This window comes from Ascochyta rabiei, chromosome 2, assembly GCF_004011695.2.
Source record: "Ascochyta rabiei chromosome 2, complete sequence".
Classification (NCBI taxonomy): Eukaryota; Fungi; Ascomycota; class Dothideomycetes; order Pleosporales; family Didymellaceae; genus Ascochyta; species Ascochyta rabiei.
In genome coordinates, this window is record NC_082406.1 from 1,583,265 (window position 1) to 1,607,916 (window position 24,652).

Genomic DNA, 24,652 nt, shown 5'->3' on the forward strand with positions numbered 1-24,652 from the left:
TCTCGTCATGTGGCACAGGTTGCCATCTTATGCCCTTCCCGCCCTGCCAACCTGGATCATCTCACCAGTCAACCTGTCGTCACTTCGCAATACTGGCCAGCTTGTACTGTCTGCCTTGGCTAGAGTCATCTCCAGCTTCGTACCCAGGACTCGAAACTTGCTGTCTTCTGGCTTGATGCCCGCGAACAATGGGAACTTGGTGTGGTAGCGTTTGCTGTCAGACGTGCGGAGGTCGAGGTTGACGTGGTCAGGCTGGAAGTCGACAATGGCGTTGGCTTTGTCGATCTTCTTCAGGTAGAGAGAGGCGGTGACGGTGACTGCGGTCTGGTAGAAATCGTGTCTGTTGGACTGTTAGTGCAAGGCTGCAGCTTATGCTGAGAGTGTTGACCTACCGAACAGTGTCGACCTTCTCCTCCTCGCCCTCCTTCTTCGCCTTGCCCACAAACAGATGCCTGTCCTTTGTTTTGCAGCCTTCCATGTTCATGAACTGGTCGAATTCCAGCACTCTCCGCTTACAGCAGCTATACCCTTTACTTCCTTCGTGAAAGATGGGCACACCAGGGTGATGCACGCACTTCTCACCCTCCCTGTCACCACCCTTGAAGGTCTCTCCACATCCCTTCCTCTTGCAGACCATGCCCTCTTTCAGTGTCGCATTTGGATCATCGTCCTCAGACTCTGGTTGTGGAGCAGGAGTGGCCGTTCGCGGCGTAGCCTGGGCAGCGGGAAGACGAGGTGCAGGCGCTGGCAGAGATTCTGATAGCGACCCAAGGTTGACGGACGTGCCATTGGGGACATCAGGTGTTTCGACCTTCTCAGGCACGGGTGTGTCGTCCACGTCTGAGTGGGTTCCCTTGGTGCAAGGCTCGATCGCGAGGAATTCGTCAAAGGTCAAAACGCGTGGCTTGCAGCATTTCCAGCCTACGGGCGCAGGTTAGCTCACACTTCCAAACTGGCAGCTTCAGACCCATGGTACACACCCTTCTGCCCCTCGTGAAAGACTGGTGGACCGGGGTGGTACACGCATTCCTCCTCTTCATTCTCGTAAGTCTTTCCGCAGCCTTTGTGAACGCACTTTTTCGCCATGACTAGGGAGCGTGTGTGGAGTCAACGAGTGGTTTTGCGAGTGCTTCCGTCACTGCGTGCGTTGGTTTGTTCTCCAGATTTAATGTTCAAACTCGGAACATTCTGGAAGCCCGCCGTTGGCTGCCGCACATGTCATAGTCGCTTATCGATAAGGAGCTGAGTTTGGCGGTGAAGCTGCTGCGGCTTTCCTCTTCCGTACTTCCTTCTGAATATCTGAACAGTGATTCCTGTTGCCTGCTGCATCATTTCCCTATGTTCCGTGCAACGTCTCGTCTGCTCGACTGTCGAGTTACCTTTTTCACCCGGAGTCCGTGTGGGCTCTGTGATACTGCCAAGGCTGTGGTGCAGAACGTGAACAAGACCAGGCCGCTTCAATATCAGGAGATCAACGTCATGGAGCCAGGTCAAGAGAGGTGGAAAGAAGTATACGAGTTTGATACCCCGGTGGTAAGCTACTGTTAATGTACTTTGATTGTCGAGTACCTGAGTGGTCTTACAGATCCACATCGACAAAGCAAGTGCTCCCGAAACAACGACTTCATCATTGAAGCTCATGCATCGATTTAAGGAAGAAGAGGTGACCAAGCTGATGGACGAAGCCGAGCGATCGTAGATCAGCATATTCAGTGGCTCAGATCGAGCGTGTGCGCCTCGGATGGGGGTGTTCATCTTGACATTCTCAACCAAATGCTTCAATTATCCTCGTGAGCAGACATTGTAGCGTTTGGTCGGCATAAAAGTCACTATACGGTCTCGGACCACACCCCGCAACGACCTGCATAAGCCTCGGGGTGATGCTGTTGCTAGCGCGGTGGGAGTGGGGTAAGCTCCATCAGCGGAGGGGTGGTTGTACCTCCGAAGCATGAAGATGGCTCTTTCTTTAAGAAGGAATCTCTGCTCAAGAACAGCCACAAGAGCAATCAAACTTAATATCACACCCACAATTACGCATCTCCGATCATCTTCTAACACCAGAAACATGAACACCCTTCAAGAAGCAAGCACCATCTACAAGTCTTTCAAGAGGGGAGGTCCTGCATTCGGAGGATGGCAGGTTAGGCGAACAGTGCCGCAGTTGATACTGAGGGTGCTAATGGTCACGTAGATGCTACCTGGGACAAACCACTCTCGAGCAATCGCCCGTTCAGGTGTTGATTGGGTTTGTGTTGACTGCGAACATGGCAACATTGATGGTAGGCGTACCCAGTCAAAAAAAAAAAAAAAGCCAAACAACTGACAGCCACAAGATGGAGAGATGCACGAAGCCGTTATCGCCATAGCACGCGAAGGCGTCAGTCCCATTGTTCGCATACCCGCCAACGAAGCCTGGATGGTCAAGCGTAAGTGATGTCTCTTAGCTTGATATGTCAGCCCGTCCGCAAGGTACTTCTACACCATGAAATTGACAGCGGTTGGTTGCTGGCAATACTGGCGCATATATCACGTCCCTATTCAAGAACCAGCTGATGCTATCACAGGAGCCCTTGATGCTGGCGCGCATGGCATTGTTGTTCCTTTGATCTACACTGTAGATGACGCTAAACGGCTTGTTGCATCAGCAAAGTTCCCACCCGAAGGACACAGAGGTTTCGGGTCGCCTTTCTCACCTCATGCCTTTACTGGTGAGGCGCTCACGGAGTACCTTCAGAACGCCAACTCCTCAATTCAAACGATCGTTCAGATCGAAACAAAGTCAGCCCTAGAGTCCGTCAAGGAGATTGCCGCGATACCTGGCGTTGACTGTCTGCTCATCGGCCCTTTCGACTTGGGCAACAATATCGGACGACCGATTCTGGGTGAAATGCACCAAGAGCTGAAGGATGCCATCGAGCTCATCAAAGAGGCAGCTCATTCAGAGGGCAAAAAGGTGGGCATCTACTGTGCGGATGGTCAGCAGGCGCAAGGTTACGCACAGAGGGGCTTCGATTTTATCAGCGTATGCACTGACTTCCCTGCCATCACTGCGGCGTTCGCAGGTGCAGTCAAGACAGCTAAGGGCGAAGCCACCGGAGATGACAACGGTCGTGTGAAGGGTTACGATGGACGGTAAGGACGTGCATGATCGAGGTCTGTCCATTCCACATTGTACGACAGTCAATATCACAAGCTCCATTCCACACGTTACGTCCAACATCATTCCTTCAAGACCTTTCTGCCCCACCGCATTACTGACATGACAGTCAGTTTCTCTTCTTTTGTACAGCTCTGGCCTTTACTACGACTACTACCTTACTATCATGAAATTCTCATTCGCCCTGTTCACTTTTCTACAGCTATCACATGCCTTGCATATCCGCCTTGAGGGGCGTAACGCCGAGAAGCCACAACTCAAACGCATAATACAAGACTTGTCGTCGACCGAGCTCAGCGCAACGCTTTCCACAGCTGCCTCCAATGCACAGAAACCGAAAAAACCAATACCATGGTGGAAGCTCCCTAACACTGACAACGGAGAGATGAACGCCCTCACTGGACAGCAGTTTTATCCCTTCGATGACGACGACGACAACAACGGAAATAACGACAACACGGGCGTCACTCCAGGCAACATCGTCTGTCCTATCAGCAAGTGCCAGATTGGTGGAGTGTTGAACAAAGACTACTGTGGACCGCATGCGCGATGCGTAGGAAACTACTGCCAATGCAACCTTGGATGGAAACCGGCAAGCAACATACCCATGGCTCGAGGTTGGACCGGTCTTGAGGCACTCACTGTTTGGGTGGACATGGCGCACACAGGATGTGCTGAGCGTTGCAACAGTCTATCGTGTTCAGAGGTTCCGCAGGTGAAGGGGTGCTTTGATGCGCAGGGCAAACATGACGAGAATAAGGTGGGGGATGATCAGGAGCTGGCAACTGATGGTCTACACTTGGGCGCGATCAAAGCTCCGGGGGCAGATGCCGGTATGGAATATGTGGCCGGAGTCGCCGATGCTGGTGGTATTGGGCAGGCCACCTGAGCGTCGCATGGTATGTTGTCCTGAGCAGTACGGAAAACCGGTCAGATGCTGACAGCAAACAACAGTCCTAAGGGGCAGCTACAAGAAAAAGTCTTTACTGAATTCCTCGTGGTTCCAAGGTGTACTTTTACCTTATTTTCGAGGATGAGTGCCAGATTCTTTTTGTAAAATTCACCTTAACTTATGTGTATTTTCTTTCACCTTGAACCTCAGATGAACCTTTCTACTGCGTCCCTGTAGTACAACACCCCGATCTTCCATCACGACTTTCTCTCTCAATTTCTCCATTCTACACCTTTTCGAATATGCCTGGCCTTGGCGACAGCAAGCGAGCTCCAAGGCCTGCAGACAACGCTGCTACTCAGACGCCTACGAGCAATAGCAACCGCCTAGGAACTGACAGGTCCGTGCTCAGTAGCCTCTTGTGATCTTCAACACAAAGATGCAAAGTCGCAGGCACCAATCCCCTTGTTTCTGGTAGCCTAAAACAAGTCCACACGGCCAAGTACACCGTAAATACCGCTCCAAGAAAAGTAGGCTTGCCCTTGGGATCCTATTTGCTCCGATTGAGCAAATACGGGGATATACCAGAGTCGACGGTGGACAGGATGTAGCAAGTTACCAGCTGCGTTCACTGATTGCAAGGGGATTTCAAACCGTAAGCATCTATGCTGGCGAACGTGACAGACTGAAAGAGTCTTGCAAAGATTTGAGATTTTTAAATAGCACAATTTGAGCGTCGGCCTTCATGTGGTTTACTTTTGACAAAAGCATATCGATGCAGTATCATGTGTTTTGGTGGCGTCCTTTTCTGCAGGTTGCTTTACGTGCCTCATCGAAATTTAGAAGTCTTCTGGTTTGACAACATGAAAAGCCAAAAGATGTAAACGTGAGCGCAGCCTGCAAAATGGAAAAACAGAGAAGACGTCGTTCGCCTTCCACCAAAGGCTATGCTTCGTGGACTTTACTCTCTAATAGGGGGATTGACCGCAAGGTACGCTGTGCTTAGCAACCATTGTAAAGGTCTTCCCAGCCTCATATTGAACGTTCTGTTATTGAGCAAGGAGTCCTGGAGGACAATTACGATCTCCCAATCACACGGCCCGTCACCATCTCGTTTCCGGTAGCGTTTCCGGTAGCGTTTCCCGCTCTAGAATCCACCACGCCACGACGTGAACGGTGGACCCACCTGCATTAACACAGCACACCTTCACGAACCTTCGAGACATGACCAGGCAAACACTTATTTTTAGCTAGCCGGCTGCGAGATGTATTGGCCGCGTCAGAGTCTGGCGGGCGTCCTGACAGGTGCGAAACAGTTGCGCTCGACAGGAAACAGACGCCCGTTAGTATCGATTGTGCGGGAAATTGGCCTGGGGAAGAGAAATTGCACCGCGGGTGATGAGTCGCTCGCGGGGGCTGGAGACGAGAAGGGCAAGCCCGAGAAAGACGATGGGTGGACGATCATGACATCAAAAGAAGTGCTCACGTCTCCGTGTCTCCATAGAAACATGCCTGCAGTGTCTGCTGCGCGTGGAACCACCGAGAGGCTGAATGGTTGCTGGGCCTGAAACTGAGGTGGCGAGCAACCACCAGCCATCTGTGCGGGCTCGGGGTCTCATCCGAGGGCAGGCAGCCTGCGCGACGAGACGCTTCGTCTTCACCAGCGCGTCAGCTCACGTCCGATCTTGGTCAACACGAATGCAATTCAACAGAAAATTCGCGTGAACACACGTCTGGCCCACGAATGGAAGGGATACGCACGCACCGGACGTCTGGGTGGGCAGCTATTCTCGGCGGGTGGGCCGCTAGCAGGGACGTTGACCGCATCTGGAGTTAGCGCGGTTGGATGGCTGTCCGTGGCGTTGCCAGGGGTTTGTTGTTCCGAGCTGGGCTGGGGGAAAAGAGAGAAAGTGATAAAAGGGAGACGCGTCCCGCCGAAGGACAAACTGCTCTCTCATCCAGCGGTCTACTATCACTACAGTACTTGAGACCTTTGCCGTCTATACCTATCGTTCATTCGACATCAATCGTTAATTTCTAAACCACCACAATCGCCACAACATCAAAATGCGTACCGCCTTCGCTGTCACTGCTTTCGCCGCTGCGGCTTTCGCCCAGTCCCAGTCTGTAGGTTCATCTCCTTCGTGGCAGATCAATCCACAGCACTAATAATCGCTCAGTCCTCGGTCGACCCCTTCCCCCAGACCACATTCCTCCAGCAGACCAACTCGCTGGGTGTCGTGACTGGCCAGCCCGCTGCTGCCACGTCCATCCCCAGCCAGCCGCCCGTTGACACTGTCATCCCTACCCAGCCCACTGTTGTCACCTCGCAGCCTGCTGCTGACACCAGTGTTGGCATCCCTGCCTCCATCCCCGCTGTTGCCCCTGGCATCTACACCATCCCTGTTGCCGGCAATGGTAACTCCACTCGCACTCTCGTTGTCAGCGCCAACAACTCCACCACCATCGTCCTGAACCAGCCCACCTCTGGCTCGGCCGCTGCCTCCAACAGCGCCAACCCCACTGGCTCGGGCGCGTCGGGCTCTGGTACCGGCCGTCCCACTGGCTCCCCTACTGGCTCCTCGACTGCCTCTGGCACTGGTGCCCAAAGTTCTGCCGGTGCCGCGGCCAACCTCAAGGTTGCTGCTGGCTCCATGGTCGGTTTCGGTGCCTTCGTTGCTGCTTTCTTGTAAGCGTGTCGCAGCATCAAGCTTTTGATCTCGCACGTGAGAAACATGGCACATTGCATCGTGCACTCGCGCCGCGCTCGTCGCGTGGCGAGGAGTTCTTTGGTTGTTACTTCGAAAAGGGTCGTCAATTGACGCCCGACTGTCCTTAAGATACCTTGGGTTTGCATATTGCATGGCAATCGGCGCCGGTTAGCACCATTGTCTAGGAATTTGAGTTTGGATTGGAAGTAATCGTAATCGCTCATCATTGTCATGTTGGAGCGTTGGTGAAGGATTCGAAACGATGCAACATGTAGCATTGTCGAGAGACTGAATGAAAACAATGAATCGTCCAATGACTCGTGTTTCTCTCCGCTATGCAACTGTCTAGTCGTGCATGAACACCCCGCCAGACATCCATCCCCAAACATCACTCACCCCGCAACATGACACAATACCCTAAAAGAATCCCTTCCATCCCTTACGCGGAGTCCAAGAACCCGCTTCAAACACTCGACATATGGCTTCCCCGCCCTCTCGAGCAATCTGACCCCAAGTCAACAACATGGATCGTGTAAGCCTCCGACATGGGCTTCCCAGTTCCACAACACCGAACACTCACACAGCACAGCTATATCCACGGCGGCGCCTGGCGCGACCCAACCCAGGACTCGCGCTGCTTTGAACCCACCCTCTCCCACCTCGTCGCCTCGCACACATCCACGATTCAAAACATTGCTGGCGTAGCATCACTCAACTACCGCCTTTCGCCCTATCCTTCACACCCCACATCGCCCAGCTCACCCTCGGACGCAGTGCGCAACGCGACGCATCCAGAGCATGTGCGCGACGTGGCCTCTGCCCTTGCGTTTCTGAGGAAAGAGTACGCGGTGAAGAGGTGGGTGGGCGCAGGTCACAGCTGCGGGGCCACGCTGCTGCTGCAGCTCGTGTCTGGCATCGGCTTGCGGGACGAGGACAAGGCAGGCGTGGGTGCTGGACCCGAGGGGCTGGTGCTGCTGTGCGGCATCTACAACGTCCCGCTGCTGCTGCGCAATCACGATCCACCAGCCTGTCCAGACGACATCTCTCGAATCTACTATGAGTTCGTTGCAGGCGCGTTTGGTGAGGATAGGGAGGCGTATCGCCGTGTCTCGCCCATCGCTGGAAACTATGGCACTCGGCAGTGGAAGAATGGAAAGCTGATGGTGCTGGCGCATAGCTATCAGGATGAGCTGATTGAGCGGCAGCAGCGAGATGTCATGTGTGTTGCCCTTGACCGCGAGGGGTGGAGTATCGTCATGGAAGAGGGCGACGGAGAGGCGGAGGTCGGCGAGAACAGTCGTGTGCTGGAGGTCAGGGACTTGAAAGGTGGGCATGATTGGATTTGGGAGGATGGAGCACAGGTTGCGAAGCTCCTTGCTGACGTCGTTGCAAGGCTGACAAAGTAGATGATTGAGTTTAGACACAGTATCGAGTTGAAACTGTTCGCTTTGGAGGGCATGTCCAAATTGAACTAAACGCTCAGCTCGCGTGCTGACTTTTGCTAATGGTACAGCATGGTATAATGTACATCGTGTCGTATCCAGCTCTTTGCCTTCTGCACCTCTTCGAGTCTGTCTACTTCCTCAGCCTCTGATCCATGACCTTGTGGATCTCGTCCTGAACGCTTGTAGCACCGTTCTCGGCCTCATTTAGACGGCTTTCGAGCTCCTTGATCTTCCTGGCAGATTCTGAAGAGTCCTGCGAGCCACCCGTCACCAGCTTCGATGCCGTGCTCTTTGCCGACTCGTTCACCTTGCCGTAAACTGCCATCGCACTCGCGATCATGCCACCAATGTCGCCAACATTGCCGGGAATGATAACGCTTGTGCCCTCCTTAGCCAGGTTGCCGAAGGCATCGACATACTTCTCGGCAACGGACAGAGAGATGGCATTCTGTGCTGCGCCCTGCCCCTGCTCGATAGCCTGTGCGACTGCATCGATGCCCTTGGCAGTAGCGTGTGCCTTCAGCATGATGGCTTCAGACTCTCCGCTTGCCATGTTGATCTGCTCGGCCCTCAGCGCCTCAGAGGCGAGGATGACCGACTGCTTCTTTCCTTCGGCAATGTTGATAGCCGACTGCCTCTGACCTTCAGACTCTAGAATCTCGGCGCGCTTGGATCGTTCGGCGGTAACTTGGCGGTGCATGGCTTCGACGACAGGCTCAGGAGCGTGGATATCACGGATCTCGTAACGCAGGCAGGTGACACCCCAGTCCTGGGCGGCCTCGTTGATTGCAGCGGTGATGTTGGCGTTCAGGTTCGCACGCTCCTTCAGGACGTGGTCGAGCGAGAGCTGACCAATCTCAGAGCGCATTGTAGTCTGCGCAAGCTGGGAGATGGCATACTCGGCATCCTCGACACCGTAGCTGTAATGTGTCAGCAAGCGCGTCTATCACGTACGCTCTCCGCCATGCTTACCTTGCCTTGTAAGCATCGAAAACCCTGGTATAGAGCACGCCGTCGAGCTCCAATGTGACATTGTCAGCCGTGATAGCACTCTGACTAGGAATCTCGATCGCGTTTTCTTTGAGACTCCTGACATAGGCTATCCGGTCGATAAAAGGGATCAAGACGGCTAGGCCAGGCTCCAGTATTCGATTGAACTTTCCCATGCGCTCGACGATCCATGCTGTCTGCTGCGGTACAAATCGTACGACGGTGTTTGTAGGCAAGCGCTTGTGTGACCCAAAGTATGAAGGAGGTCCAGCCTGTGAGTTGAGCTGGCCCAAGTTGAAGATGCTGGTGGGGTTGGACGATGGGGCGGAACGCGAGTTGAGCTGCGTGAAGCTGCGCGTGGCTGGCGCATTCAGGATAGCTGCGAGCGGTACTGTTCTTGTGGCCAGTGGCCTCGAGCTCCTCAGTAAGCCGGAAGCCGTAGAGGCTGCCAATCGATTACGCGACGCCATCGTTGAAGTTGAGGCGAATGGTGAATAGCGGACACGCGAAGCTCTAGGAAGTTCCACGGCTATCGGTGACAGTTGCGACGAAACGCCGACCATGACACAACCACTCAATGCCAAGCTCGTCTACAGTCAGTGCTTCTGCCCACTCGGGTAACATCAACCACATGAAGCTGACTGACCGTCCAATAGTATTCCAACATCCTCTGCTTGGACGACAAGTACAATATTACGCGATGCCAGAAAGCGCTCCTAAGACGCCAACAAGCTCTCACAGGCGATGACAGCTCCTGTAACAAGACCGCGTCTCGTTAATTCATCGCTACGTTCTTTCTGAAAGCAAAGAGAATAATTAAAGATTCGGCAGTACACACACTTGCTATACCGTCACTCATTATTCATGGCTTCCTTACTGAGTCCTCTTATCTAAACCCCTTCCTGTCTTGTCTGCATCTTCGTCCAGCCTTTTCAACTCGGCTGTTTCCCTTCGTCCAGTACAAGTCGATGCATTCTTATTCGCCAACCCAGGCACTTCAAATGCGGAGACTTTTCAACGTAGTGCCGCATGCTTCTTCTTTGTTTGTTCTGCGCTGTCACTAAAGAGATAGTTGAGCCCAAACGTGTGGTCGTTGGGCAGATGGTAAAGTCCGAATGACCTTGTGAACCTGGCACGCAGCTCTTCTGGCCTCCGCCTGAGAAGAAAATTTACTTCAGACATCCGAGTAGCACTCAGGGCGCCTTACAGTGCCTTCTCTTTTTGCAACCTCGCCGACTCTTACCTCGATTGGCAAGAACTCGCAGCTGACATCGAGCTAGAAGTGGTCTTCATCAGCTCGGATCGTACGTTAAAGACACAAACGGTCTTGAATCTAGTTTTCGAAGAGAACACCGCACTCGGTGATTACCAACTTACATCTCGTGTTTCTCTGTCGGCTTGCGTACGAACAACTCAATTTACTCTACGTCATAATATCCTCGACTTTGTGAACCGGAATATCACATCTTTCGGTGAAGTCGCTGATACAGTCATTGAGTAGTTGCCATTCCCATCCCCCGTACATTGCTCTCCAATAGATCTAACCTCCCTCTCAAAAGCATGTTCTACCTGATCCCAGCAATTCATAAGATGCCAAAACCCATCTTCCCCAGCCATGGTGTCCACACCCGTAATCTCAAACTCGAAAACATCCAGATCGAAACGAAACCCAAGCAAAGGACTCAAATCAAGCCTCCATTCTTCCGCCTCTTTCATGAGTCGGCTCCAGTACTGGCAGTACACACAGACGTTGGTGAACGCAGCTTTGATGCGCAAGGTGTTCAGGTGTGATCGATGCACTGTGAAGCGACCTCCGCTCATGTCGACCACGGTGTGATCGAGAATATGTTCGATGGCGTAGATGTCGGTATCACTGAAAGTAAAACAGGCCCTACGAGGACCATATGTGGATAGACCGCCTACCCATATCGTCATAGTACCTCTTGCTGCTGGGTTGATTCGTGCGGTGTGGGGGTGCGCACTCAAACGAGCATGGTGTGGACCGATGGTTGATTCGTAGAGCAGGTCGAATTCTTGCATGCCTTCTATGAAAAAGCTCTTGCAGGTCAAAAGCCACAGTGGAAGACCTATGGAAGGTCCTGCGTTGCTATGTCGCACGCTACCACGGAGGTATAGTTCAATCGGCATAAAGTTGAACTGAGCTCTAATGAGCGGCGTGAAAGACCACAACTTGCGGAGGATATGAATGCGCAGCTCCCGAGGCAACAAGAAGAAGTAGCATACGAGTGTAAAGAAGGCTGAATCTGTGTTTTTCATCCTGGAACTGAGCGCTAGTGTAGGAGATGTGCATCTGCAGTGGTTGTGGTGGTTTTTGTGTCGTAGCAAACCCCTGCGGGTCCACCAACCACTAGGTGGAAGGAGAAGGAAGGGGTGCAGGTAAGAAGGGCTGTTGTACTATGGTACAGATCAGCTTTGACTATTAAAAAAATCCTGCAGCTCACCATCCTCGTTTCCGCGTGCTGGGGTAGCTCTCTACCGAGGGAAATCCGTGGTAAATGCGTGGGGTGGCCTTGGCATAATATTCAGATGGTTGATACGCTCACACGCAGAATGTTTCCTCTGTACAGACTCTTATGTCTTTCCGATAAGCTGATATTGAATTATTCTATGTGGGTGATATTAAATCGCGGTTTGCTTGGTTTGCCGCAGTAAAAGGCAGTGCAGATGGAATCTGACCAAAATGGGCTCTTGGCTCCAACTGCGGAACATATCGTCGATATTATGTCTACCTAGGTAGAATGAACCATCTTGAAAGTAGTGGTTAAACCAAAAAGTATTGTACACTCAGCGTGGGTCATAGAGGTTCGAGAAGCATGTCAGTAATTAAACGAGCAGAGGGATAAGCAGGAGAACAAGAAAATGAGCAGTGTGGGAGAATATTGAGATAGGGAGTCACTATGTGGGTCTCCCCCCCAGCCGGGGCCGGCCAAAAGAAGATAAGGTGAAAGACATTTCATAAACAGTAACCCATGGCTCCTAAGTGCGATACTCGTATCTAAATTGTAGCGTTGAAGCTTTTAGAGAATCGCCGCCACTAACTTTGCAGGTTAGATACAGACTGGTCCCGACCCTCTCCACTCTGCAAACCGTGGCGTCTTCTTGCGGATCGTCAATAACAGGAGAAGCTTCTACTGCACCAAGCTCCCACATTCCAAACCAACGACAAAACTCTCTTTGATGGATTTAGAAGGAACTAGTTTGCTCTGGTTGCGCTGGTGGATGTGAAAAGCCAACGTTTAGGCCTGTACTCGTCGCTCATCGTAACGTCCACGTTCCTAGCACCGTCTTCTTTCATGAAGGCCTTTGCGAAACGTTCGATTTCTTTGCCAAATGTGACTTGCAGCGTCTCCCAGCACCATTCAGGTCCCGACACGATGTGTTTATCTGTAGGGGTAATCTCAAGCTCAAATTTGGTGACATGAGACGACAGGCCTTCGAAGATATCCGTGTTGAAGCCTCTCTCGACTTGTGCCTAGTAGGGGTCGAAGACGTAGAAAGCCCAGGGAAGGAAACACTTCACACAAAGCGTATGCACTTCGTTGAGAATCTCTTTGCAGTTAAGGATCGATCGAATGTGTTCTTGGTTGTCCTCGCAAAAGTATTAATTAACTGTTGCATCGCACACGTATTCAATTCTGTTCATCAAGATCGTAAGTCTACCCGTCGCGGCTGGGTTTAGCAGCAGGGTATCGCTTCGCTCCTCGTCCCCCTGGTCACAAACTAAGCTGCCATCCTCTTTGCCCCAGGTGTCTGGTTGGCGGTAGGGTCCCACTGTCCAGGAAGCCTTGAGTCACAGCTGCTCTAGCCCCTCGTGCAGAAACGTCTTACAAGTCTGCAGCCACATTGGAAGGCCTTCCAACTGGTCCGTGGGTAGCTCAAGTTGGCTTCCAGCGTCGTGTAAGCAAAACTGCATGTGAATACCTTTAAATTTGGCGCTGATGATTGGATGGGAACGCCAGAGCTCGTTATAGATCATGTTACGAAGCTCACAGGACAGTCTGGTGAAGTGGCAGGTGCGGAATATTCTGTTAATAGTACCGCTATTCTTAGAAGCGCTGTCAGGGGTGTTGTCGATAGAGACATTACCGATAGAGCCGTCGGTGGTAGGGAACCCCATTGCGGCTACGGGAGAAATATCGAGTTCAGGCTCCATGTTGACTGTGAGAGCTTTTTGTAGAGGCCAAATACTAATGACGTGGAAGACGGGAAACAGAAGAAGCAAGTTTACGATGCAGAAGTACAACTCTCACTAGCGTGCAATTGGCGCTAGAGCGCGCAACCATGGAAGGCAGTGACGATTCTCTCACCCACGACTTTATATTATTGGTTGATATAGCGTTGGATACGAGTAAAATATCGTTCTTGAGCTCTCACTAACAGTTCGTGATGTTCGCTTATCAAGTGCCTGCCCCACCCGTCTTGGAGTCTCTCTCCTTCACCACTTCATTCTCAAACTCCAAACCCGCCCTCTGCCTCACCACACCAAACACACTACTGCTATCCAGGACTCTGTCACTCTTCTTGTTCCACTCCTTCGCCTCCTTCGCAGCTTCCACATAGCTTTCCGCAACATCCAACTTCATGCCATTGCTCCTCGCAAGATCAACACCATGCTGTACGTCCTTGATCCCCAGCTCTAGGCCACTCTGTGGCGCCTGACCCTCAGCCGGTACGTAGACGCCAGAAGTGAGTCGTTTCGACACACCGTGCGCATAACTGCCAAGGTTCTGCTCGATAAGTGACTCCAGGACCGAGGACGGAAGTCCAGACTTCTCAGCGAGCGTATGCGCTTCCGAGATCAAGTACATCATGCCTGCAGTCAGCATGTTGCTCGTTGTCTTCAAAAGCAGAGCTTGCGCTGGGTCTTCGCCAACACGGATAACCTCACGCGCTATAGCGCCCTTTAGGAAGGGGAAGATGGTCGACACAGCTGTTTCCTCGCCAGCGACAGCCACAAGGAGCTGGCCTATTTGCGCAGTGGGCGTAGATCCAAAGACTGGAGCGGCAACGTAAGACGCACCGTGAGCTTTGAGCCGAGTGGTGATGGAAGTTGTAGTCGAGGGGTGAACAGTTGTCGTATCCACAACAATCTTGCCTTTGAGGCTGCTGCCTAGCTTCTCTATCTCATTGATGACTTTGTCGAGAGTTCCATCGTCGCTAACCTATCAAGCATTGGTATCGGGGTTACTTCTGATTAAGCAATATGCATACACAGATAAAGATCACCCCGCAAGAAGAAGCCAGGTCGCCCACAGACGGACTTGGTTCACCAGTTATCTTTTTCAGTGGATCGCCTTTTGACAATGTACGATTCCAGTATTTCAAGCTAGGTTGGCTGTTTGCTTGTAAATTTTTCTGGATGTTGAGGGCCATAGCAAGGCCCATGGATCCGAGGCCTATCCATCCTAGTTGGAGATTCCCTACTTGAATTGTTGACGGGCTGAGCATAATGATTGTTGTGTGCGCTTGCAATCACGATACTTTGATCAGAGTGTGTTGTGTTGAACGGAGCAAGTGACAGACTGACGGAGATGTAGTCAGCGGTGACTCACGCCTATTGGGCGTCCCGTCGCGCTAGAAAGGATCAGGCAGGTACTGACAGAGACGTGTCGGAGTCGGAATGCGAGATGGGCACTTTTGAAGCCGATGGAAAGGCTAGTACAAACACGCTTGTTGGTTTGTTACGAGGTTGTTACGAAGGTCTCTAACGGTGTGATGTCTATACAAAACGCCTCCCAATGCACGTATCTTCGTTGTACGCCCAGAAACCAGAACATGCAACGCTAAAGAGCAGAAGATAAACCATAAAGACCCAATAGTAGCCCGCTACAGGTGGCTCCAAAAATATTCGCACTGACGCGATCTCACAGTTCCATAATGTCTTCTTGCACCTCTTCAAGTGCTGGTGCTGCTTGCCCAAACACTTCCTTAATTTCACGCGGATCCATAGTACTCACAAACGCGCGCCTGACGAAGGTGAACCACTCCTTTGAAGCCTTGCGATGCTTCTTTCCTTTCTTGTGTTTTTTGTGTTTCTTACCCTCTGCTTCGAGCTCGTCTTGTTGCTCTCCTAAGTCTTGCTCAAGCTCATCCGCCTCTTCATAATCGATGATCTCTGCTGCCTTCGCGCCGCTACCACCGATCTTTCTCGCATACTCAACCCACCGCCTCACAGTGAGGTCGGGGAACCTCTTCTCCTTGGTGTCGTACTCGACTTCATACGTGAACTCTGTCGGATGGGGCTCTGGGCGTGGCTTCTTCCCCTGGTGCTTACCGTGTTTGCCTTCTTTCCAGCCCTTGGACTCGATCTTTCCGTTGCTGACTTGAAGGCCGAATATCTGACGTGGAGCGAGATCATTCGTGGAGCTGAATTCGCTGTCAACATCAAGTTGGTGATGCAGAGGATCGACGAAATCGTTGTTTATGCGCGTCAGATTCGCAAAGTACTGAGTGTAGCGAACCCAAGTGAATACTTGCGGCGAGTATGCGGGACCGGGTGGTGCAGACTTGGAAGGTCCCTCAGGCACTTTGAAGCGATACTTCTTCGAACGCTTTGCGACCTTCTCCTTCTCCTTCTGCTTCTCTTTCCGTTTAACTTGAGTCTCGATTTCCCTCTTATATCCCTCGTCATCTGAAAATTCATGCTTGATAGATGGTTGTTGATCGTCGGGAACATCAGGAGAGCTGCTGCCATGGATGTGCAGATGCTCGAGACCTGTGATGTTGTACTCAACGATGCGGAGCGTGGGAAAGTAGTTCGGTACTACACTGGGGGAGACGAGGGATGCACTGTAACGTTGGGCATACTTCCCTCCAATCTTTTCGAGGTACTTGTTCTTCGTGCTCTTCCCGGTCTTCCTGCGTGCTTGCGAGCCGGAAATCTTGAACATCAGCCATTCCCATGTGGAGCTTTCGTTCGTCTCCTCCTCATCATCCCAAAACTCCGACTTGACTCGGGACTTGCGATCTGAACCTGCGAGAGGCGACGGAAGCCGAGCCCAGAATTTCCTTAGACTAAGCAGGTAGTCTGACGCAGATGCCACTGTGATCTCACCATCCTCAAGCAGTCTGATCTCGCCAGCAGTGGTCTTGGCCCGAGCCCGAGCTGCCATATCGCCCTTCTTTGTGTGGTCTTCGATCTGTTCGAAGTCCTGGAGCATGAAGTGATCGATGTTCATGTGTCCGTACAGCGAACCAACGATCACATCCCGATACTGCTGAACCCAGAGTGTGTACTTCTGCCAGCACGTTTCGTCCCAGCTCTCCTTGCCGTCGACTCGAGCAGGTGGCACGTGTCCCATGAGTATTGCTTTCATGCCGCGATCGCGCATGATCTTGAGCTGGATGCGCAACCAGTCCATATGCTCGTAGCCCGGTTCGTGCTTGTTTGCGCAGCCGTCGACACCGGAGTTGGAAGTGAAAAAGTAACTAACGTCTAGTTAGGGTCTCTGCCTGAGTCTCCAGGGTTTGTTTTCCTCACATTGTGTTTAAGCTGATGACAGCCAGCTTTCCTGGAATGACCTCGACTGAGAACCAACCACCTTGCTGGAACTGATGTCTTTGCGCCTCAGGAATAAAGCTGCGCCAGATATCTAGGTATTTCATAGTCCACTTATTGGGTCCAGAAAGGAAGATGTTGTGTGGCATAATGTCGTTGTTGCCAAACGTTGGCACGATTGGGATCACATAGTCGTTGATCCCTCTGCGGTCCTTATCGGGCACGCCAAACACCTCCCCGAATTTGTCGACGAGGAATTCGTTTTGGCTTATAATCTGCTTCTGCGTACGTACGTGCTTCTCATCATTGTCGTGTCGCGCGGAGTCGCCCGTCCAGATGACAAAGTCGATCTCGTCCTTGACATTGTCGTTGATCCATCTAAATGTCTCATTGATCAGAGAAAAGGGCGAATCGCAGCCTGATGTCTCTGCGCCGTAGACACCCGCCGGCCCTCTATGGCGGTGGCATGCTGCTTCAGCTATGGTGCTGGAATAGGTCTTGTAGAAGGGGTCGGGATGGAAATCTACAACATGCCGTCAGTCCTCGTCTCGTATTCAGCGCCCCAATAAAGAGCCCACAAACCCACCTGTGATGTGCAAAAACCGGCCTGTGAGCTTTCGCCCGCTCTGCATAGCCCTGGCATCGCTCGACCCAGTCTCGCCCAGCGCGTCTGCAGAAGCAGCGCTAGGCGGGGCGACCATGGAGGCACCCCCCAAAACGAGCAGGCTGCACACAAACGCGTCGCGAGGCCGTAACATGATGGAGAATGCGGGTTTAGTTATTGTGGACACACGAGCATCTGGGGACGCGCAAGATTGTATATTGGTTGGAAACCACGTCTTAGCACCCTGATGAGCTGGTGAGTTGAGGCTCGTGCCGCATTCTATCCCTGCCATTGGACGTCATTTTCACGGCTTCTTTTTGCACTAAGTGCGCCTGACCGCTACCACAAGCCAACGTGCCACCCCACAGTAAGGCCGTCCATCTGCCATGATGTGAACATGTGCAATGTTGGTCTAGACGTGCTGTGCTGATCACGAGAGCACAACAGTCATTGCTTCAATCAAGATTACATAAATCACGCAGAACAAGGACCAGTGTCATGCACGTGTCTCTTCAACTATTTCCAGGCAGCCATACCACCACCTTCGATGTAAATGCAGCATCTCGTGCAAAGAGCGCTGGCGCTGTTCTGACAGTCGCGCCAGCTTGGAGTAATAGAATCATGCACGTGTCCCTGCCGGATATCGTAAATGCTCATGCAACACCCCGCAATGTTTTGTTCCTTGTGATGCGCCGCCTTCTGAATCCATGTAAAACACCGTATTGAGCGCGCCAGTAGCGGCCGATGCAAATAAAACAGTCAGATGCTGCTCGAAGAAAATGCCTCGAGCAGTCCAATAACCGAACACCTACGCTATGCCCAAGAATCAGGGTTGTGCACCGCCACAATATCAAAAACGCCGTACAAGTAGAGTAATCTTCAAGTTCAACGCCGAAGCGGGCCACCTCTTCAAAGAAAGAAAGAAAAACACTACGATTTTGTCTTCTGCCCGTTGCTCTGTTGTGGGGTTGTGGACTGTTTGCCGTTCATTTCAGAGCTTCGCATTTTGCTGTACATTCCCTTGACCTGGGGAACCGTGACGCCGGTGCGTGGCCAGTGGTTGTTAACCATGTAGTTCCTAGGATATCAAATTAGCCACTTGCCTATAGTTTATGATATTCCACTTACCACAGACGCTCCTCCAGCTCGGCGTTCTCACGGGTCTCTGCACGGATGAAGTTGCCAATAGCAATCAACTCGGTCTTGAGCACTTTGACCATAGTCTCTTTCTGTGGATAGTTCTTTGCCGTCGCCTTCTTCAGACGGCTGAGATTGTCGCGCACTGGTCGCATCTTACGCTCTACGAAATCTTCAGGCTTCTTCTCCTTGCTCATCTTAGGAGTCAAGTCGACACTACGGTTGGGGTTTTGACCCTGACTTGGCGCACGAGGTCGTTCTTCCGAGGGACGCGGTCGATCTTCTCTAGACCGTTGTCGCTCTAAATCACCACTGACCTTTCGCCGGAATTCTGGTGTATCGGTGCGTTCAGGGTGCTCCGAACGTCTGTCAACACTGCCTCGATCGTCGCGATTGCGGGGCGTTTCGGAAGGGCGGTACTGGTCACTATGTCTAGGCTTGTCGTGTTGTCGGTGGTCAGGTCGACCCTCAGACCGTCGATTCTCGCTGTTGCTGTGTGTGCGTTGAAGTGGACGACTGAGATCGCGCGATACCACCTTTCTGGCGTGACCAGCAGGCGCAGGACTCGCTGAAACGCTGGATGCCTTGTCGGTCCGGCGAGCAGCGCTCAAGTGATGCTTCTTGTTGTTGCGATGATGGTTTTCCATGAGGCGCTTGGCGTTGGGATCGGCACCCGTCTTGTCTTTGAGGACAGTAAGGAGATAGTTGGCACGGCGAACCAAGTGCACAGCACCAGGGGACTTCGCATTCTTCTCGTCGCCTTTGGTCCGCTCCTCCTTCTTGTCGACACGGTGTTCCTCCAAGAAGAACTTGTCCGTCAATCCTAGTTCGGGGTCGTCCCGAATCTGCACCCAAGCACCATAACCGTGACGGGAAATACCTACGCTAAGCATCCCATCCTCGCGAGCACCCCAAGGGCATGAGTAGTTTGCTGGCTTGATAGCATCCGCGATGCGGAAATTATGCCAATCTTGCACGCCCTCAACTGCCTCTTTAAGGATACGCATCTCAATGGGTCGATCGATGATCGTCTCAGCATTCAGCTTCTTCACGCCATTGAAGTCGAATAGTACAGCCTTCTTGTCCTTCTTCGTGATAGCACGGTTCTCGTCGGCCTCCAGCTTCTTAAGCCTTGCTTGCTCTTGTTTAACAAGATCTTGGCTGGTGGTGATGACTTGGTTGAGGGTATTGCTGACGACGTTCATGTCACGACCGCTCAGTTTCGCGGCCTTGAGCATCTCTTCAGCCCGCTCGTCGAGGGAACCGTATCGCTCATAGGCACGAATCAGGTTCCGTGTCTCTTTTGTGTTTAGAGGGCGCTTTGGGTCACGTTTGACGTTGTCATCCTCTGACGGCTCATCGTCGTCCACGTCAACATCTCGGGAAGCCTCCATAGCGCGCTTCTTCGCCGCGCGTTGCTCGCGTGCACTCGCGGAGGCTGCCTTACGTTTGCGGGGAGCACTCTCATCAAGGAGTTTTTGGGTTTGCTCCTCGTCCTTGCGCTGCTGGATCTCGGCTTTCACAACCTCCAGCTCTTCCTTGGGAATAATATCGTCCCACTCGAGGTCAATCTTGACATCGGTATACTCAAAGTTCTTAAGAAACTCTGCACCGCCGTCAGAGGTCAAACCTGCAGCCTGCTCAGTCTTATGTTCTTCGGCGTTTTCGAGGACCGAGTCAATGTCAAGCTCTTCAAGCTTCTTCTGGTTCCCTGACTGCTCAAACATCTTCTGGCCACGGCGCTTCAGGATATTATTGATGTCGTCTGCAGAGTTTGGTTCGGTAGCAGCACGACTCATTTTGTCGTTCAACTCTTTTTGCTGGCGATCTGTGACACCACGCTGAATGGTGATGAACTCCAGCATACGCTTGTTCCGAGCTCGCTCCAGAATCTCCTCTTCGATCGTATCCTTCGAGACGAGACGATAGACACTCACAGGCTTCTGTTGACCAATACGATGAGCTCGAGCCATAGCTTGCAGATCAGCCTGGGGATTCCAATCCGAATCAAAGAGAACGACCGTGTCAGCCGTCATCAAGTTGATGCCCAGCCCACCGGCACGAGTTGACAAGAGAAAGCAGTAATCGTCACTTCCAGGAGCGTTGAAGTGGTCTATTGCAATTTTCCTCTCGCTCGCAGGGACAGTTCCATCCAGGCGCTGATATGTGTAGTTTCGGAGTTTGAGGTAATCTGTCAAGATGTCCAGCATGTGAACCATCTGGCTGAAGATCAGCACACGATGACCATCCTTCTTGAGCTTGGTCAGAAGTCGATCTAACAACATCATCTTTCCACTCGTAGTGATGAGGGCCTTCAAGGTCTCGTCCTTGGTAGCATCGCCTTTTATGAATTTTGCCTCGGCGTTTGGGAAGAGTAAGGCGTGGTTACTGGCTTTCTTCAGCTCCATGACAATGTTTAACAAGGACTGCTTCTGGCCAGAACCGCCCTCGTTGAGAGCCTCGTAGTTCCGAGTGAGGATGTTCTTGTAATACTCCAGCTGGATGTCCGACAGTTCAACGCGAAGAATTTTTTCAGACTTAGGTGGCAAGTCATTCTCGACTTTCTCTTTCGTACGGCGAATCATGTACGGCTGAATTGCATCGCTAAGCTCGGCGAGCTTGTGGCTTGCGTCCTCTGACGCAAGGTCGACTTCTTCATCGACAGTGATCTTGCCTGGCATGAGGAAGTCCATCAACGCAGATAATTCACCCAGGGTGTTCTGGATTGGGGTGCCCGTAATGAGAAGTCGACTTGGAGCGCTGAATCCTCGCAGCTTCTCATACAATTGAGACTCGCGATTCTTTAGTCTGTGCGCCTCATCGACGGCGAGGAACTGCCATTTGATACTCGACAGAAACTGCCAATCCGCAAGAACATATTCGTATGTCGTCAACAAGACGTTGAATTTGATTTTCCTGGGATTGCCATCGACGAGAAGTTCTTTGTCTCGAATGATGCTTCGTGCATCTTCTCTGCCTGTGTAGATGACATAGTTGATGTCGGGTGTCCAGTTGTTGAAGGTATCAGCCCAGGCCGGCATTGTCGAAAGAGGCACGACGCAGATGAACGGCCCGTCTTGACCCCGATCATGGCGCAGCCAGTTCATGAATGAGACGGTCTGCACAGTCTTGCCGAGACCCATCTCGTCAGCTAGGATGACATTGGTTCCCCTACACCAGTTGTGTGCAAGGAAGTTCACGCCTTGCAACTGGAAAGGTCTCAAACGGCCGAACTTGATATAATCAGGCTGGTCGTCGAGTTTCACGAACTTCCGTCTTGTCTTTATGTTCGACTCACTCAAGTCGGACAAGGGACGATTCGAGGAGCGGTCGAGGAAACGGTCGATCTCGATCTGCGAAAGACGGCTGACCAGGGAAGCAGGCTCCCATGTGCAGAACTCGTATGTCAGACCTTTCCCTAATACCAGTTTAGCTATGTTCGAGCAAAGGTAGCAAACACGGGACCACTTACACTTGACGAAATACTCCGTCTCATCTTCACCATCTTGTGAATCAATGACACGTTCGACGACTTGGAAGTCAAGCTGGCTTTGACGCTCAGTCTCACGGGCAACCATGTGCTGCTCGTACTCCTCAGGCTCTTGCTTCCTTCGGTAGGTAGCGTACATGTCAGCCATGACGGGACCTTTGAAGTAGTTATCCAGCTTCCGAAAGCCTTTATATGAGGCTGCTGTCCGGTAATCTTCCCATGTAGAGTGATAATGTGCTTTGTCTTGCCATTTGATAAGGTACTCGAAGTCCTTCTTCTCGGCGTACGAGGGGTCGACTTCTGTTCCCTCTGGTGGGCGATGATCGAGCACCTTGTCGATGATGGGACCGGTCTCTTCAGGCACATTGGCCCAATAGGCGGGTGTGTTCTCATCTTCAGATTCTAGGAAGGAATCTTCATCCTCTTCTTCGTTGTAATTGGTAGCTTGTGCAGTGCGCCGCGAGGAGAAGCGGACCTCCGCTTGTGACGGGGGCAGCGATCCTTGGGCCACGAGCAGTTGCCGTCGTCGGTCCTTCTTGCTGGGCATGCTACGACGAGGGCCAACGTAGCCATCAGAGTCAGACTCAGAGTCTGCTGATCGAAAGACGGGTGTGGGTTGCTTAGACGCTATGACGATGGATCAGTACTACTTGGGATGAAAACTGATGGAAGACACACCTTTGCGCGAGGCTGTGCGCTGTCGCTTGCGAGGCATATCAGAGCCAGATTCATCCTCTTCATCGCTGCTATCGACCTAAAACTTATAAGCATCATCTCCTTGGCTCCTCGAAGGGTAGCTTACGACTCGACGATGAGGCCTGGCGCGACCCTGGGTTGCAATTAGCTCACGAACATGGCAGAGGGTCGTGTCACGCACGCTACGACGCAGGCCATACAGCTCGGGATTCTGTGTGATGTAGTCATCTCCTTCTGGGCTTGCCTTCCGTTTCGACGGTCTGCTGGACTCTTGAGAGGCTGAGCTGCGGGCGTCGTCGCTCTCTGCCTGCTCCGGCGGCGGTGATTCAGAGTCGTAGTCGCCGTCTGCCTCACCTTCCGCATCGACATCATCAGAGGAATCCGAGTCTTGCGCCATCTCCACATCTTCCTCGTCGTCGTCCTCGCCAGGTGCATCGGCATCAGAGGCTGGCTCCGATGCGGCAGCTTCGTGGGCGTTGGAGATATCGCTGTCACTATGGGGCGCCAGACCGTTTGTCATTGTTGTGTCGGCCGCGTACGGAGACCCATGGCCGTTTGTGAGTGGGAGAGAGACCACATGGCCCGGTGAAGTGGGCATCATGATGGACGTAGCTGTGAGAGATGGTCAGCGTGATATCTCGAGACGCGCACGGATCCAGCGGGCGAGAGCGGGTGCGTTGGATAGAGCAGAAATACGCGACTCAAATGGACCAGAAAGCAGCCAGGGACCGAGGGAAGGGCTTCATCAATGCAGGTCTGATGGAATGGGTCGATCGCTGATGACCGAGTGATGAATGGTAGGCGGCTGAGCGGCGGGGCTCTGTGGAAGGGCGGAGCGAGTAGAATGGGCGAGAGAGGGCGCGCTGAAGCGATCGAAGCGTCGTGTGCGTCCGTACGAGGTGTCTTGGGCGCGTTCGCGCATGCACCGACATGGATTCGTGATGGGATTGATGGACTTGGGCGAGGCCGGCGACGCGCGAAAGAAGGGCGCGTTTGCAAGTGCTAGGCTCGCAGACAAAAACAACAGAGGGCCAGGTACTCACAGTCCATGACGAAGCTGCCCTCGGGCTGGGTGGCCGGGGTGGGCGCTTGGTGTGATTGAGGTATGGGGTAGTGTGTGAGGATATCGAAGTCGGATTCCAGGGCTTGGGCTTGGGGCACGACGGCACGACTCCAGCCGAAGAGCAGGCGCGCTAGCGCCGCAGCCATCCACCATCCACCGGCAGCCACCCAGTGGCTTCCCAGCGGCCAATGAGCGGAGGGGACTTTTGCTGACTGCCCCAGCGACTGTTTGTCGTGCAACGTCACAGGAAGAAAGCCCTGCGAATCTCTCCACGGTTCACGGCTCACGGTTCAAGGTTCACGGTTCCTCTTGCGCCTCCTCCGCTCTTGCACCTGTCGCAGTGTTGTTGCTGTTGTCTGCATTCGGTCCCTCGTGTTTGTCTGGCGTGCAGCGCACAACTCGTCCTCTGCCCAAACCCTCGTCTCGCGCTGGCACACTCCAAGGCCAAAATTCACCACCCCGCCCAACACCGTTTTTCGACATTCGTTGACGCCGCGTCCGCTCGCCGTCAACCACCCCCATCGCAACCATGTCGGACAAGCTCACCCGGTATGTCGAGCCCGTCCACACCACGACGTCCATTTTGACTGACTGACGACAGTATCGCCATCATCAACTCGGACAAGGTACCCCGCGCTGCCCCTCCACACACAAAAATTTGGCATGGCTAACATGAGCATGTTCGTGACGACAGTGCAAGCCGAAGGTGAGCGTCAGACCCCCGCGCTTCTCGTCCGTGCACTAACATACGGCAGAAATGCAGGCAAGAATGCAAGAAGTCGTGTCCCGTAGTCCGCACGGGCAAGCTGTGCATCGAAGTCACCCCGGAGTCCAAGATCGCCTTCATCTCGGAGCGCCTGTGCATCGGTTGCGGTATCTGCCCAAAGAAATGTCCCTTCGACGCCATCAACATCATCAATTTGCCCACCAACCTCGAGACCCAGGTCA

General features: G+C 52.7%; 10 protein-coding genes across 10 annotated transcripts, besides 2 other annotated features; 5 read left to right on the forward strand and 5 right to left on the reverse strand.

Annotated features, from left to right (window-relative positions):
- Positions 1–27: 27 nt before the first annotated feature.
- On the reverse strand, positions 28–1,086 carry EKO05_0001410 (uncharacterized protein; the record flags this gene model as incomplete). The annotated part of the gene is made up of 3 exons (XM_038937443.1): positions 28–340; positions 393–921; positions 981–1,086. 3 exons carry the CDS (start codon positions 1,084–1,086, stop codon positions 28–30), a joined length of 948 nt encoding a protein of 315 aa, XP_038802166.1.
- A 393-nt stretch (positions 1,087–1,479) lies between these two features.
- Positions 1,480–1,699, forward strand: EKO05_0001411 (uncharacterized protein; the record flags this gene model as incomplete). Its single annotated transcript, XM_038937202.2, has 2 exons — positions 1,480–1,533; positions 1,586–1,699. The coding sequence occupies 2 exons, from the start codon at positions 1,480–1,482 to the stop codon at positions 1,697–1,699; spliced, it is 168 nt and encodes a 55-aa protein (XP_038802167.2).
- Positions 1,700–2,065: 366 nt separating this feature from the next.
- Positions 2,066–3,136, forward strand: EKO05_0001412 (4-hydroxy-2-oxoheptanedioate aldolase; the record flags this gene model as incomplete). The annotated part of the gene is made up of 4 exons (XM_038937480.2): positions 2,066–2,140; positions 2,192–2,279; positions 2,334–2,426; positions 2,565–3,136. 4 exons carry the CDS (start codon positions 2,066–2,068, stop codon positions 3,134–3,136), a joined length of 828 nt encoding a protein of 275 aa, XP_038802168.2.
- Positions 3,137–3,323: 187 nt separating this feature from the next.
- Positions 3,324–4,046, forward strand: EKO05_0001413 (uncharacterized protein; the record flags this gene model as incomplete). Its single annotated transcript, XM_059635667.1, has 1 exon — positions 3,324–4,046. One exon carries the CDS (start codon positions 3,324–3,326, stop codon positions 4,044–4,046), a length of 723 nt encoding a protein of 240 aa, XP_059491650.1.
- Positions 4,047–6,116: 2,070 nt separating this feature from the next.
- EKO05_0001414 (uncharacterized protein) lies at positions 6,117–6,742 on the forward strand (the record flags this gene model as incomplete). The annotated part of the gene is made up of 2 exons (XM_038937398.2): positions 6,117–6,176; positions 6,230–6,742. 2 exons carry the CDS (start codon positions 6,117–6,119, stop codon positions 6,740–6,742), a joined length of 573 nt encoding a protein of 190 aa, XP_038802169.2.
- Positions 6,743–7,164: 422 nt separating this feature from the next.
- Positions 7,165–8,166, forward strand: EKO05_0001415 (uncharacterized protein; the record flags this gene model as incomplete). Its single annotated transcript, XM_059635668.1, has 2 exons — positions 7,165–7,292; positions 7,350–8,166. The coding sequence occupies 2 exons, from the start codon at positions 7,165–7,167 to the stop codon at positions 8,164–8,166; spliced, it is 945 nt and encodes a 314-aa protein (XP_059491651.1).
- A 169-nt stretch (positions 8,167–8,335) lies between these two features.
- EKO05_0001416 (Synaptotagmin-like protein 2) lies at positions 8,336–9,665 on the reverse strand (the record flags this gene model as incomplete). Its single annotated transcript, XM_038937663.1, has 2 exons — positions 8,336–9,125; positions 9,178–9,665. 2 exons carry the CDS (start codon positions 9,663–9,665, stop codon positions 8,336–8,338), a joined length of 1,278 nt encoding a protein of 425 aa, XP_038802170.1.
- A 3,948-nt stretch (positions 9,666–13,613) lies between these two features.
- EKO05_0001417 (uncharacterized protein) lies at positions 13,614–14,664 on the reverse strand (the record flags this gene model as incomplete). The annotated part of the gene is made up of 2 exons (XM_038937348.1): positions 13,614–14,378; positions 14,428–14,664. 2 exons carry the CDS (start codon positions 14,662–14,664, stop codon positions 13,614–13,616), a joined length of 1,002 nt encoding a protein of 333 aa, XP_038802173.1.
- Positions 14,665–15,080: 416 nt separating this feature from the next.
- On the reverse strand, positions 15,081–17,472 carry EKO05_0001418 (Endopolyphosphatase; the record flags this gene model as incomplete). Its single annotated transcript, XM_038937379.1, has 3 exons — positions 15,081–16,644; positions 16,697–17,237; positions 17,301–17,472. 3 exons carry the CDS (start codon positions 17,470–17,472, stop codon positions 15,081–15,083), a joined length of 2,277 nt encoding a protein of 758 aa, XP_038802174.1.
- Positions 17,473–18,248: 776 nt separating this feature from the next.
- On the reverse strand, positions 18,249–23,850 carry EKO05_0001419 (DNA helicase; the record flags this gene model as incomplete). Its single annotated transcript, XM_038937582.1, has 7 exons — positions 18,249–18,396; positions 18,447–21,873; positions 21,928–22,572; positions 22,624–22,699; positions 22,748–22,774; positions 22,823–23,253; positions 23,685–23,850. 7 exons carry the CDS (start codon positions 23,848–23,850, stop codon positions 18,249–18,251), a joined length of 4,920 nt encoding a protein of 1,639 aa, XP_038802175.1.
- Positions 23,044–23,083: a tandem repeat.
- A 124-nt stretch (positions 23,851–23,974) lies between the features above and the next one.
- Positions 23,975–24,010: a tandem repeat.
- The last annotated feature ends 642 nt before the right edge of the window (positions 24,011–24,652 follow it).